Raw genomic sequence first — 13,656 nt, 5'->3', positions numbered from 1 at the left:
CTATGAGGATCGCGGTGGGCTTCAGTCAACGGCACTGGCGTGTATCGAGGGGAGCACAAAATGTCATTCCGCATTCTTGGTACGATCCTCGACCGGAGGCACTGAACCTCCCATTTCCAATAGCCTGAAAACGGCCATGTCCACTAACTACCAAATGGTGGTATGCATAAATGGAAATCTGGAGCGTACCTACCTCGGTTCTGGAGCGATCAAGGGTTGGAGAGGTGATGGCAACGATGCGCCTGCAATTGAATATACATATGGAAAGCGATAGATTTATGCGCGACGTTTCGATCTACGGAGCGGGTTCATTTTGCGAAACGATCGCGCTTGCCTGTGTGGTCAGAACGGCCCGCGTGATGGAATTTCCAATTTGTGAACGGAATCCCTCGCTGCCGACCATCCCACCGAAACTGGTTAATTGGAACAGGAAGTGTAGTCGAGCCGTGTATCAAATCAATCCATGCGGCATTTGTGGTGATGGAGGTGGAGGAGATCTCTTGAGATCACCGTCGCGCGGTTCCCTTTGTCAGTAGATCCTCCCGTAGGATAGCGAAGATGGGAGGAAAGGGGCCGCACTGCACAATATCAAAACTTAATAGCTATTCAAATATTTGCTTGGCGACAGTTGGGATTTATTTCCTCGCTGGATTTGCTTCGGATGTCGGTCGGTCGGTCGCTCGCCTGTATAGAATTAATGGGGCTCCACGAGGGCGCACACAATTGTCTTCACTGTCTGTTTGTTGAATGCAGTTTATTGTTCGTGTTGTAGGGCTTTCAAAACAAACATTATTTCTTTCCTTCAAAGCCCAACATAATAAATGACTCAATTAATTTTTGCCTCGTTTTTCTTTTTTTCTTTTTCCAGAACTACACGCGCGCTCTCTCTGAACCGGGGAATGCCAAGTGAGATCGAGTGCTAAGAGGTGCCCAGGAAAAAGATGCGAGAAAAAGATCACTCACCAAGAAAGATGCTCCCCAGTCCCAAGCAGGCTGCGGTCTATCCGCTACTTGGCCTCGGGTCAACCATTTCGGCCCAGCTTCCCTTCGACTTCTCCACCAACAGCCGATCCTCCTCGTCAAACCTGCTACACCAACAGCAGAGTCTGCTCGATCAACCATTGGATCTACGAGTGGAACACAAGAAGTCATCCAACAGTAGCAGTTCGACCTCGGACGAGGAAGAAGTCCCTCGGACTCCGGCCGAGGACGTCACCAAACCCAACAGTGTGATACCTTTCCAGGACAACAACAATAACAACAATCTGAGCAACAATAACACCGATAGCAGTAATAAAAGTCCAAGTCCCATCAACCATAACAACAACAATAACAACAACAACAACAACAACAACAGCGTCAAATATACCAACAACAATCACATCAATGTGAAAGATGAGTTCCGAATATCCAATCTAGCGAACCACAGTCCACCGATCTTCCCGCCACCGGGGATCAACCCGCTCATGCTGGAAGCGATCGCGAAGGCTGGTCTCCCACTACCCGGCTACCGACAGCACTCTTTCCTCCCCGCTCGATCACCCGTTTCGTACGATCTCCAACGACTATCTCAGCTGAGGCAATCAGCCAACGGGAACGGAATCGCCAACAACAACAACAACAACAACAACAATAACAACACCAACAGCATCAACCACAACCTTCCGCCCGGAGCCACCAAGAACAAGGATCGCTACTCGTGCAAGTTCTGCGGCAAGGTGTTCCCTCGATCCGCCAACCTAACGCGCCATCTCCGGACCCATACCGGTGAGCAGCCGTACAAGTGCAAATACTGCGAACGTTCCTTCAGTATATCGAGCAACCTGCAACGCCATGTGCGAAACATCCACAACAAGGAGCGCCCCTTCAAGTGCGCCCTCTGCGAACGGTGCTTCGGTCAGCAGACCAACCTCGATCGCCATCTCAAGAAGCACGAAGCCGACGCTGCTGGGTTGGGGCTCGGTCTGGACGAACGCCTTCGGGCAGCCCGACGGAACTCGCGAGGCATTCCGGAGGATTCCTACTTCGAAGAGATCCGCTCCTTCATGGGCAAGGTAACGCAACTACCGATCCCGCTGCGAATGCAACACCACCAGGCGGCGCAGCATCCGCAGCTGCACCATCAATCGTTGGCTCAGGTGCAACAGCAGGCCCAACAGCAACAGCACCAGCTGGATCAGAGTTCTTCCCGTAGCTCGACGCCGTCGGAACCGGCTTCGCCTGCCGGCAGTTCGCACAGTGCTCACCTGGAGATCAAGATGGAGACCAACGATGAGGACGAGGAGGATGCAGAGCAGGTGCAGGTTACCTGACCGGTTGACGGACAGCACCAGCACCGGTGCGATTAGAGTGTTAGGTGGGGCGAGGGGGTTTAGGGGGGGGGGGGTTGCTAGTTGACCGGGGCCAGGTTGAGGTGATGGCGATGAATGAACAATCTTGGAATTGAATTAGACTCATTGAACAGCTAGTAGCGGTCTTGGATTTTTTAAATTAGGGTGGGATCTTCGATTAACAGGAATCCATGAGGAAATTTTATCTAATGTCGCATTTTCCGATTCCCAGGAAACTGTTTTGATTGCCTGGGAAACAGTTTTTTTTTGTTTAGCACAGAAGTTATACTAACCATACAGTTTAAAATAGAACAGAACACCCGGGAAAATTTAAGCCAGCGCCGGTGGTGTAGTGGTAAGCATGAATGCCTTCTCACCCCAATGGGTCTGGGTTCAATCCCAGCCGAAGTCGGTGGGATTTTTCTGAGGCATAAAAATCGTTGGTCCCGTCTTGCTTCGGAAAGCAAGTAAAGCCGTTGGTCCCGGCCCATGTGTGTTGTGAATGGATGCGATATCCTACGCAGGTGTGGAAGCTGCCTTTCAATCGATGTCCGACGGTAATTGGCACTAGATTGCGGAACAGAGACCGACAATTAAATAAAGGAAAGAAGAAGGATCCGGGAAAATTTACTTATTTGATCTTAATTGGGAAAAGAAGGAGAAACTATCAAGAGGAGTCGGTAAAAACTTCCGGAGAAAGCTGGCAAGAACTACCGGAGAATTATAGAGGAATCCTTTGGGAAAGTTCGAAAGTAATTTCCGGGGGATCTCTAAAAATACTTCCCGATGAAATTGAAAGGCACAACCACGGGTAGCCAGAAAGTTATTGGGAGAAGTCGAATTATTAAAAAAAAGTCTCATAAAGGAAGTCAGATGAGACTTTCAAGGAAAATGGGTAAACAATGATATCTACTCAAATTTGAGTTTAGTTTACTCATAATCGCCGAAAGTGCAGGAACTCAGCGATGAGTAAATTTGCTCATGTTTTTGTTGTGGAAAACCTCCAAAAAAAATTATCCCACGTCGAGAAGATGTTAAGGGGAAGTTCACAAATCCAGAACAAAATGTTTTTTTCTGCTCCTAAAAAATTTTGAAAAAGATTTAAAAAATCCAAAAAAGTCAGTTTTTTTAGATTCTTGGGAAAGCTTAAAACAAAAATTTACCCTCAACAACAAACCGAAAGGTCGATGTTTTGTGGTTTTCCGATTACAATTTTATGCCATGATGACTTACTAAACATGATTTTGTGCATGAGAAGTTTGGACAACTTCCAGGAGATGTTTGGACTATTTTCAGTGCTTCATACAACTTCCTAAGGAAATTCACAAAACTTCCAGGAAAAGTACAGACAACTTTCAGAGGAAGCTTAAAGAACTTCAAGGAGGTGTTCAAATTACTTTAGGGGAGGATTTAGACAGCTTCCATAAGATGTGCAGACGTGTTTCAGGAGAAGTTAGACAAGTTCCAAAGAAAACGTTCATTCGGATTCCAGAGTAAATACAGAAAACACCCAAGATCCTAGCTCAGACTGCTTCCCAAAGAACTTCAGACAACTTCCCAATAATATCACACAAATTTGTAATATTCTATACAAGCTTGTAAGCAACTGCTTTACATTTCAACGCTGTTGCAACGCACCTACACAATACCGCCTAATTCTATAATTCTGGGAAAAACTTGCATGCAATATTGTAAGCAACAATGTGGTTTTCCCCGGGTATAGCTTAAAACTACACGACAGATTTTTGAACTGTCGATTAGTGCTTATGTCTGTGATTTCTATATGAAGGTACACTTTGTGAAAAGCCAAAAATGGAACATGTAACGAAATTATGAAAGATTTTGAACGTTAATAACGCAGCTGCCCCTGAACCAATTTAAATAATTTCATCACCAATCGATCAGAAATATTTCCACGCATCGATAGCAATGCTTTCGACTGTTGATTTTCAGTAAGAAACTATTGAAAAAGTTGGAAAACGACAAGCATTGTCCAAAAGCGTCGAAATAACTAACAAATCCACGTACATGCATATGCTGCTTCCCCAACACTGTCATCCAGAGAGTCGTTAGTAGACGAAACAAGTCGAAGTGGCATTCGGCTCCGATCTTCGGGTGTGTGTGACTTGTGTAACATTTTGCACACTCATTGCCATATTCAGATCCACACGACCCCAACGACCACACAAAATGCTCTCCAGAGTTGTAATATTGTAACCAAACTTGAATCTTCGTCGACTTCATCGACTTTCAGTTTCGTTAATAAACCGACGGCAAAGACATTCATTGATACGTTTGTTGTTCTGGATGATAGAAGAGCTTAGCAGAAATAGTGCGAAATAGGTTAGTGAAGCCATGGTCATCAAAAGAGGAAATCGATAAAGAGTCGTCATAGCAATGAAAACTAGCATCGCATCGCTTTTGGTTCTTGGGTTACACTTGCTGGTTGCAATTCTGCTGTTGGACAGTTTCGAAGGACCACCAAAAAACAGAAAATTTCACTATTTTCTAGGGTTGCCTAAAAGTTCAATTATTCGATTAATGATTAATCGCTAAGATTTTTCCAGCTATTCGATTAAATATTTATCGAATTTTCAATTATTCGAGCGCATAACCGGCACCCCTTCTTATTTCTACTCGTTTGATTTAGCGCAGTAGAGAAAATAAATAAAAGTACTAGGGTAAACGCTCCTATAGTAGCGGTACTTTAGAAGCGTTAGGTTCCTATAGTTAATTAATTAATTTAGCTTTATTTAGGAGGCTTTCAGCCTTAGGCTGGTTCGCCTCCGAGTTCCTATAGTTGTGTATGGAGACTCAATACACAACTATATGAACCTAACGCTAGTTCATCATCTGAACAGGCATGGAGAAGAACCATGACGTGAAACAGGACCATAAATTCCCCGAAAAAAGAGTTAACCGTCTTTCTTCTAAAGGCTTAGAGGAGCAACTTGTTGAAAGAAGGAGTTTAACGAGAAAAACTAGAAAGAGGAGGAGCTTTAGCTGGATGGACACTGATATTCTGCGGCCTTCCAACTTTTCGCAGACACCAGTTCAACCCCTGTCCAGCAGCAGACGGGCCGAGACTTTTGCGATTGCCCAATCATTGAACCGAAGAATAGGAATTGTCCGGTACGATTTGCTGATCCTGCTGCCTACACGTCATCATCATCTTCCAAAGGCTTTAAGCCTGTACTATCGTCGGACCTTTTCAGGGCCACCAAGATTTTTCAGAAGGGTTAAATTTCTGAACATGTTCCAACTAAAATTCATATCAAAAGGTTCTTTTCAGGGCAATCATTGTCATACTAAAGCTTGAGCTTGAGCTTGCTTGAGCTTGATTGACCGCCCACGGTTGCTACTCTGTTACTGCCAAATCAGCTGTAAATACACAGAGAACCAATAGACGATGCTTGGGACTAGCAATCATCCTCAATGTGTAAAAACTGGTGATCTTAAATTAGGCAATACCAGCGCCGGCCGCGCCCGAACACAGGTCAAGAAAGGAATGAGAAGGATTGTGTTGACATGACACTCGCTTTGATGGAAGCCGAGAACACCTCTGCACTTCCACGAGGAATCACTGGGATGTTGGATAAGAGGGTTGAGTTTGCAGCAGGGTTCGTTTTGGTAAACGATAAGCTGAATTGATGACCTAACGATCATATAACGCGAAGGAGCTTGGGACTAAACCCACGGTCTTCTGCTCAGTAAGCAAAAACGTTTACCACTAGGCAGACGAGCACCTTTTTAATCACCGAGTTGCTGTTATTACCATGTAGTCATATTAACAAATAAAACGATTGACGAATCTTGAATGTGGATGGGCCTGAGATTAGACTCATGATGTTCTGCTCAGTAAGCAAAAACGGTTGCTCTAAGGCCACCGAGCCCCTCATATCACATAATACCGTTGCTCAAATTTGTGTATCCATTCAAACCCGGAACCAACGACAACAACGAGTTTCGCAAAATACACGATACACAAGCGATTTTACCATAAATCTCTTTGATATGTAAGGACCTGGGACCGCGTTTTTCTGCTCAGTAAGCAGGCCACTGTAACCGACGATCTTTCAAATCTGAAAACTAAAAACTACGAAAAAGTACTTAATCCTTCATTAAGTTCCACTTTCACGCGACGTTCAATGACAGGGTCCTATCCAGGATTACATCTGAAAAATCCAAATCCGTCGAACGCCCACCCTAAACCTAAACCTGTTCTAATCCACCTGAAATGACTAACGAATGGAAGACTTTGACTACCCAGCCATGCAATAGTCTCATTCCGTGTCTTATGGCAACTTGATGATTCTATTGCGCTCATCTTTTGGCACCGCCCAGGGGAGACTTGGTCCTGTACCCAATGCTTAACTTATCTCCATTCCACTCAGCTACTCGCAATTTCTTGTGATATAGTGGGCGGAATATTATTATATGAGACAATTCAATGCAGACGTCTTTCCAAATTTGGCAGATCGACAGGTAATCGGTGAGTTACCACGATAGTTGCTATTCAACAACTCGACAACGTCCCATCGTCAACGCCTGCTATGAGAATTTCCCATTGCAGACGCCAACGAAATGACGTCACCGAGCTATCGATCAACTACCCTGGTTATCGTCTGGTACCTTATAGCACGATGCTAGGAGGCGAACCGGAAGAATCGATGAGCTACCTCTCCCCCACAATCATTGTCATACTAAAGAGTATAAACAGAGAGTTGTAGTTTTTTTATTATGATTTCAAGCTCTTCAGTTTCAAGAGCAGACGTTTGGACAGCTTAGAGCTAATTTTCCGATCAATTCTTTGATTGGGAACGCGAAGGAATTGAATCTTCTATATAATTAACATACAGATGTTCAAATGGATTTGCCAAAATCGACCTACTTGATCAAATAAACCCATTTAAAAAGTATATCTTTTCCAAAAACAATTAGTTGGATCTGTGATTTCCTAATTCCCATCCATTGCTTCTCATTCTGAAAAATCTCGTAATAATCTCGCTCTAAGGCCAAGGCCAAGACTGGACAATTAATTGAAGTTTCCGCAATCTGCAATTCCAACCTTCAATCTACCATGTCATCACCTCGACCGAAAGAACCTCCCACTAGCAACCGACCATCAAACGCGCAATGTTATAATGTACAATCAAACAATGGAATTCCTGTTAGCACTCAGTAAGGTTTACAAATCTCTCTCTCACATATCTCCTTGCATAATGCGTATTAAACGAATTACACAAACCTTCAACAAAACAAAACTCGTACTTGTAGATTACCAGCATAGTCCTCGTAAGCACACAGAGCAGAACAGAAACACCCGCTGTACTTCCTAGGTTGTAAACTCCCGTTTTTGTAAAATAGCTGTAAGCTTTGATTAAGATTTTAGCTTCCTAGAAAAGATAGGGTTTTAGTAGAAAAAAGAAAATCACGTCGTTTCCTCAACTCCTATAGAAAACGTGTAGAGCTCCTCGATTGAAAAGAATCAAAACTACCGAGCGAGAGGAACTACAAGAAAAATACTCGTTTTGCCATATGATCTTTGTTTGTAGCTGTAGATTTGAGTTTATTGCAAAAAAACTATTGAAAATGAGTCGTTTGAGAACGTAAGAATCAAATTTTACTGTACGCGCAGCAACGTGAAAACGTGGCACACAAAAGAAATGTTCAACCAAAGCCAAATAAGCGATATTCGTAATAAATTAAAAAAAAAGAAAGCAAAAGAAAAACATCACGTTTTTTCCCCTGTAAAGGTTTGATTTGTTTCTAAAACGAAGATGAACGTTAAAAGTCTACTTGTTGAAGTTTATTCATTGGTTAGTTGATTAGACTCGATTATAGTTTGCCCCATTGTTAACTCACGTTTTTTTTTTTTAATTTTAGTTTTATCCGATTGTTACTCAAAGTAGTCCTTAAGAGCGTTAGTTGATGGAAGCGAAAACCAGAAAAATGGCTACACAGCAGCGCATCAAACTGCGAATGTGATCTGGAATAATGCAGAAGAGAAATAGTATTGTTTTATTTTACCTAAGTCTACAAATCGAAACAGATCACCTAGAACTACGTCACAGACAGATACAACTCACAGAAAGTGTTCCTTATAGAAACAAAAGAGCTACGTTTTCATAGATGAGCACCGGTTACAAGCGAGAAGATTAGTTACCATTTAGCGAAAAAGAAACTAACTTAGAGAGTATTATTTTTTTTTACAAAACCATGCAGAACTACTTAACTTAAACAAAAATCACAAACTGTAGTTGAATTACCATTTGCAGCTGAAAAGAAAAACTAAAAAAAAATCAACATTAAGCTCTAACACCCCTAACCAATTCACCCTCCAATCCTGTCTCACTCCCTAAATTAAAAAAAAAAAGCTGCATCTCATCCATCTCCTCCCCTATCCGTAAATCCTCACAACAATTGTTCAATCGTTAATATCAGATATAGCTAAACCGTCCTTAGTCCCTAGACTAAATAGCAGCGATGTGTAAATACATACAAATAGTTATTGTTACAGTCGCAATGATTCACGTACGTATGCTTTGGTGTCGTCGTCGTCGTCGCCATTGGCTCGACGAGATGCCCGAGCGACAAATGTGTACCTTTGTAATGAATAAAGTGATTAATTTGAAAAATATAAAACACAGATTGAACCTTCAATACGACGATGACATGCCTTGGAATGGAATATCACACTCAATGTATAAGGGAGGTAGCGCCTAAAAGGCTGCAACGCGCTCTGTAGTTGTCATCTATTGCACTACTGGGGGAGATGGGAGTAAAATGCCCATTAGACTGTTTCAAAATAGGTCAAATCTGGGATTTCAAACGCTACCCTCTGGAATGGTAGTTTTGGAAGTCAGAAACACCCTGCCAAAATTTGAAGTGATTTGGTTCACGGGAACCCCTCGCTCAAACGGCTTGAAGTTTGTATGGGGAAAATCGACAAAATGTATGGGGGAGCGAGCCACTTTCACATTCGCGGCTCTAGGTGGCGCTGTAGTGGGTCGATTTTTCTTCGTGTACAAAATGTAGCACCTTTGGAGTATTGGGAACATCTTGGCTGAAGACTGGATGTGAATCCGAGTTACCCCCGAAAAGTAATTAGCGTTTCAAACGAACACCACCTGCTTTACTTCTGGGGAGGGCCTAACGCGCTTGTGCAGTTTTTATTTTTACGAACAGGTATACGAATAGCAATGTTTGCATAGGTATAACTTTTTTGTTTAACCATGAAATTGGTTGAAATTTTCACAGTAAGTTGAAAAATGTTCGAAATTATGGTCTACTAAAAATTGGAACATATTGGCCAAGTGATTCCGGTTTTATTCCGGGTTTCCGAGAGCCCATCGGGGGGAGAAAAGGTACCAGTCGTCTAGAACAAGGTGGTGCTGGAAATCCACAGCAACAGGCATCTATGGGTAGTGCTGATTAATATTTTAACAAAATCAACCCATAACCTGGTTCTAAATACTGAGCGTCCACCGGAAGGCCTTTCGATGACCCGGATCAACCTTAATCTGGATTATTATGTATTTTTGATCAAAGTAGGCCTTGATTATTCTCTGCAACTATATGAAATGTAGTAAATTAATGATTTTAGATATATACGCGTTTCAATGGCTTCAAGTGGTCACCAGATGACCCACCGGAAGATTCGGAACATCCGTAAAATTTATTGCTGCGCAAATTTGATCAAAGTAGGCCTTGATTTTGCTCTGCAACAATGTGAAATGTAGTAGAATGCTGATTTTTGATATGTTAGCTGTTCAATGGCTCCGAGTTATCACCAGATGGTCCGCTGGTAGATACGGAACATCCGTAAAATTGATTGCTGTGTAAATTTGAGCAAAGTAGGCCTTGATTTTCCTCCGCAATTATATGGAATACATTAAAATGGTGATTTCTGAAATATTAGCTGGTCATTGGCTCCAAATGGTCACCAGATTACCCACCGAAAGATCTGGAACATCCGTAAAATTGTTTGCTACGTAAATTTCATCAAAGTATGCCTTGATTTTTCATTGCAACTGTATATAATGAAGTAAAATTATGATTTTTTATATAAACTGGCTGCAAGTGGCTCGCCGAAAGATCCGGAACATCCGTAAAATGTATTGTTGCGTAAATTTGATTAAAGTAGGCCTTGATTTTGCTCTGCAACTACGTGAAATGTAGTAAAATGGTGATTTTTGTTATATTAGCTCTTCAATTGTTCCGAGTGGTCCGTGAGAAGATCCGGAACATCCGTAAAATTGATTTATGTGTAAATTTGAACGAAGTAGGCCTTGCTTTTTCTCTGCAACTATATGGAATGTGGTAAAATTGTGATTTTTATATAATAGCTGTTCATTGTAACATCAGAAAAATTAATTGCTTCGTATGAGGACAGCACCGGCGTAGTCGTTAGCAAGTGTGTAGGTGTGTAAGTCACACAAACATCGCATGTATTTAAATCGATTGGCAAACAGGTTGACACACATTTTCATCATCAAATAAAATATTTCAGGATAATAAAAAAAAATCAGTATCTCTGAGCCACACATCCAACGAAGCCTTAAGTAATCCCCTTTCATTTCAGGGTAGTGTTCAAATGTAATTTTGGGGGGAAATTTTGACACTACCCTTATACTAAATGGGATAGTCTAAGATTTTGTTTCGTAAGTGTTTCAGTGATACCGTAAGTGGAGGTGACATTGGGCCAAAAAATCAAAAAAATTCGTTCCCTACCTAACAACGTTCACATTTTAGCAAGGAAAACAATGTTAAGCATGTGAATATATTCATCAATGATATATTTACGACTGTCATAGAAATGATTAATTGAAATTGAAAGCTCATTTTACTATTTATGACACTTTACTTTACAGCACAAATTAAATAAAACAACTAGTTAATGTTATCTACACTTTACTCCAGAAGCTCAAGAAATATATACTAGACATCATTTTCTGTATATTCAAGATATTTGCAACAATAAACATTTTTCAATTTTGGCCCAATGTGACTTCCAAGTTTCAATGTCACCCCGTCTTACGGTACTATTTATTTAATCAATCAGAAGACCAAGGGAGCAAAATGCATGACGATGCTGCAACACTGCATGACTGTCCCGTTATTGAGAACCATGCTTGTTCACAGCATCGTCACGCGCTTTGCATCCTTAGTACTCTGACTGTTAATTATGTTTCGAACAGAGATACCGTGTCCAAAACAAGTCACAAAATTGTGTGTGACTTAGCTTCTTTGGCTCATCCTACATAGGGTCACGGATGGTTTGTTGGGTGTCGTCCTTCAAGGAATGAAGACTCCAAGGGTTCCGTATATGGGGTACCGGCTCGATGAGTTTTAGAGAGTGCCCGCCGACGGAAACTAAACTCATAGGTTAGGTTCCAATAAACGGTGGCAATCCCTCTGGACCTAACTGGACCTTAACCTCAAAAACTTACTAACTAATAACTTCTGAACCAGTTATTCAGGATACTGGTTACACACTACACCAGCTTAGCAGGTACCTCGCATTGTGTTGATGCTGCTGCTTCGAACCTTCATATTCTTACGACCACAATACTTGAAAGCATAGTGAACTTACTGTTTACTTTCGCCGTTTTCCGTCCACCGTTTCTTTACCACTTCTTGAGCTTCATGGTGTTTCTGCCCGAGCAGTGTATTTCGATGCTACTGCTGCGGATTATTACTCTGGCTGCGGGAAGGATGCTGCCCGTGATGACAATGCTACTTAACCATTACCACTGCTTAATGGCGAATACTCCCATGTATGATTACTTTGACTCTGTCACTCCAGACAGTAGTGGTAGTCCGTTCACCGAGAGAAATGCGTGACGACGAAAGAAATGGCCCTGTATAAGCATGGCGATTAGCTTCCAGCTATGACTAAATTAAATCGGTTTGGTTACCTCATATAAAGGTTTTTTTCTGACTGGAATGCATCTAGGTGTCTGTCAGATTCACCCATCCCGATGGGAACTACAAGACAAATTATAATTGGAACATTTTCTCCCAGCAAAATTATTTATATTTCTACCTTCGAAAATGTTTGTAGGACTCGTTGTGGAATTGTTCTCCAATTCGGCGAGGTAAGGGATAGTTTAGAACTGTGCTGAAAACAACACTCAATTAGTCAGGTTTCCGTTAAGTGTGCTGGTGACATTACCTCTCCAGGCTTTGATTCTGGGGGCGGAGATAATTATCACTTCTCCGATGAGCGGCAGGACAAAATTGGGTGTCCTGGCAGCTAGCTCTTTTTGTTTCTTCGGTATTCATGGAACCGTGGAGGATATCTACGAAATAGCCGTTCTTATTTTTGAGTTCCGAGGGGATAAAAAGGTGCTGTTCGGTATTGTGCTGTCGCTCTTGAAATTTTACAGTCAGCCCCCCGCTGACTTGTAAGTATGTACCAAGAAACTTTTTTCAGGTTATTCTATCAATGATTTAAACCAGCGGCATCACGTTGTGTGGCAAGTAGGGGAGAATGGTATACAACGCACCCCCTGGGCAGAACACACCAGCTGACTTTCATTTGTGTTTTTCATGGCTTTTACGTAGTTTTTTTTTTTGTTGTCTTATCAAGCAGCACTTCTAGCATAGCATCTGTACTCAAAATCCTGCATGATAAATACTAGAATTGGATTAAAAATTCCAAGAAAAACTCAAAATGAAATGAAAAAGTGCGTCTTACCCCGGAGGTGCGTTATGTACTGTTCTCCCCTACTACCAAGGCGAAAATAATTTCTGCGCCACCGCTCCCGTTGACATGACCGGTTTACAGGTCTACTTGAAACATGCTTTTGCATGAAATAGTCCCTGTTGTAGCTGTTTTTAGGAGTCAAATTTAAACAATTTTTAACTCCAAGAGCATACCCGAGCAAAAAGGAAAGCAAAAGTAATATATTTATGAAATTATGAGTTTATTTTTCCAGTGTACTCTGAGTTTTTTTTTAGCAGTAGTATATACCCGTCCTTTGCATATTTTGTTTAAAATTTAACAAACAAAATATAAACATCATTTAACAACAAAATACTTGGATACTTTTTCCTTATCTGCGTGGGATGGTCTTTGTCTTGCAAAAACACTTCAGCCTATTGCTCTTTATTTAATACTAATACCAATATTTTTTATAATGCAGGTATAAAATAAACTCATCAAAACTTAATGGTACTTAAGAAGGACTTGTTGCCAAGGCATTTTTCTATTCAAAACCATCTATTGAAGAAAAAGGCATTTTTTGGTAAGATAACAAAATATAAAGATCATCTTCAGTTTTCATTGAAAGTTGTTGAACAACATCCCTGCATGTTTCCA

The 13,656-nt window shown here is 41.6% G+C and overlaps 1 protein-coding gene across 1 annotated transcript in view; it reads left to right on the top strand.

Moving 5' to 3' along the window:
* Positions 1 to 2,349, top strand: part of LOC135713054 (transcription factor hamlet) — a 287,914-nt gene extending 285,565 nt beyond the window's left edge. The window contains exon 4 of the mRNA XM_065236140.1: positions 869 to 2,349. Coding sequence (XP_065092212.1) covers positions 942 to 2,312 — 1,371 coding nt within the window. The 5' untranslated portion in view covers positions 869 to 941 and the 3' untranslated portion in view covers positions 2,313 to 2,349. The remainder of the gene's footprint in view (positions 1 to 868) is intronic.
* Positions 2,350 to 13,656: the final 11,307 nt, after the last annotated feature.

The sequence above is a fragment of the Ochlerotatus camptorhynchus genome, unplaced genomic scaffold (genome assembly GCF_037179485.1).
Source record: "Ochlerotatus camptorhynchus isolate MF236.1 unplaced genomic scaffold, CSIRO-AGI_Acam_v1.1 ptg000040l, whole genome shotgun sequence".
Lineage (NCBI taxonomy): Eukaryota > Metazoa > Arthropoda > Insecta > Diptera > Culicidae > Ochlerotatus > Ochlerotatus camptorhynchus.
This window is presented reverse-complemented; position numbering and strand designations above follow the sequence as displayed.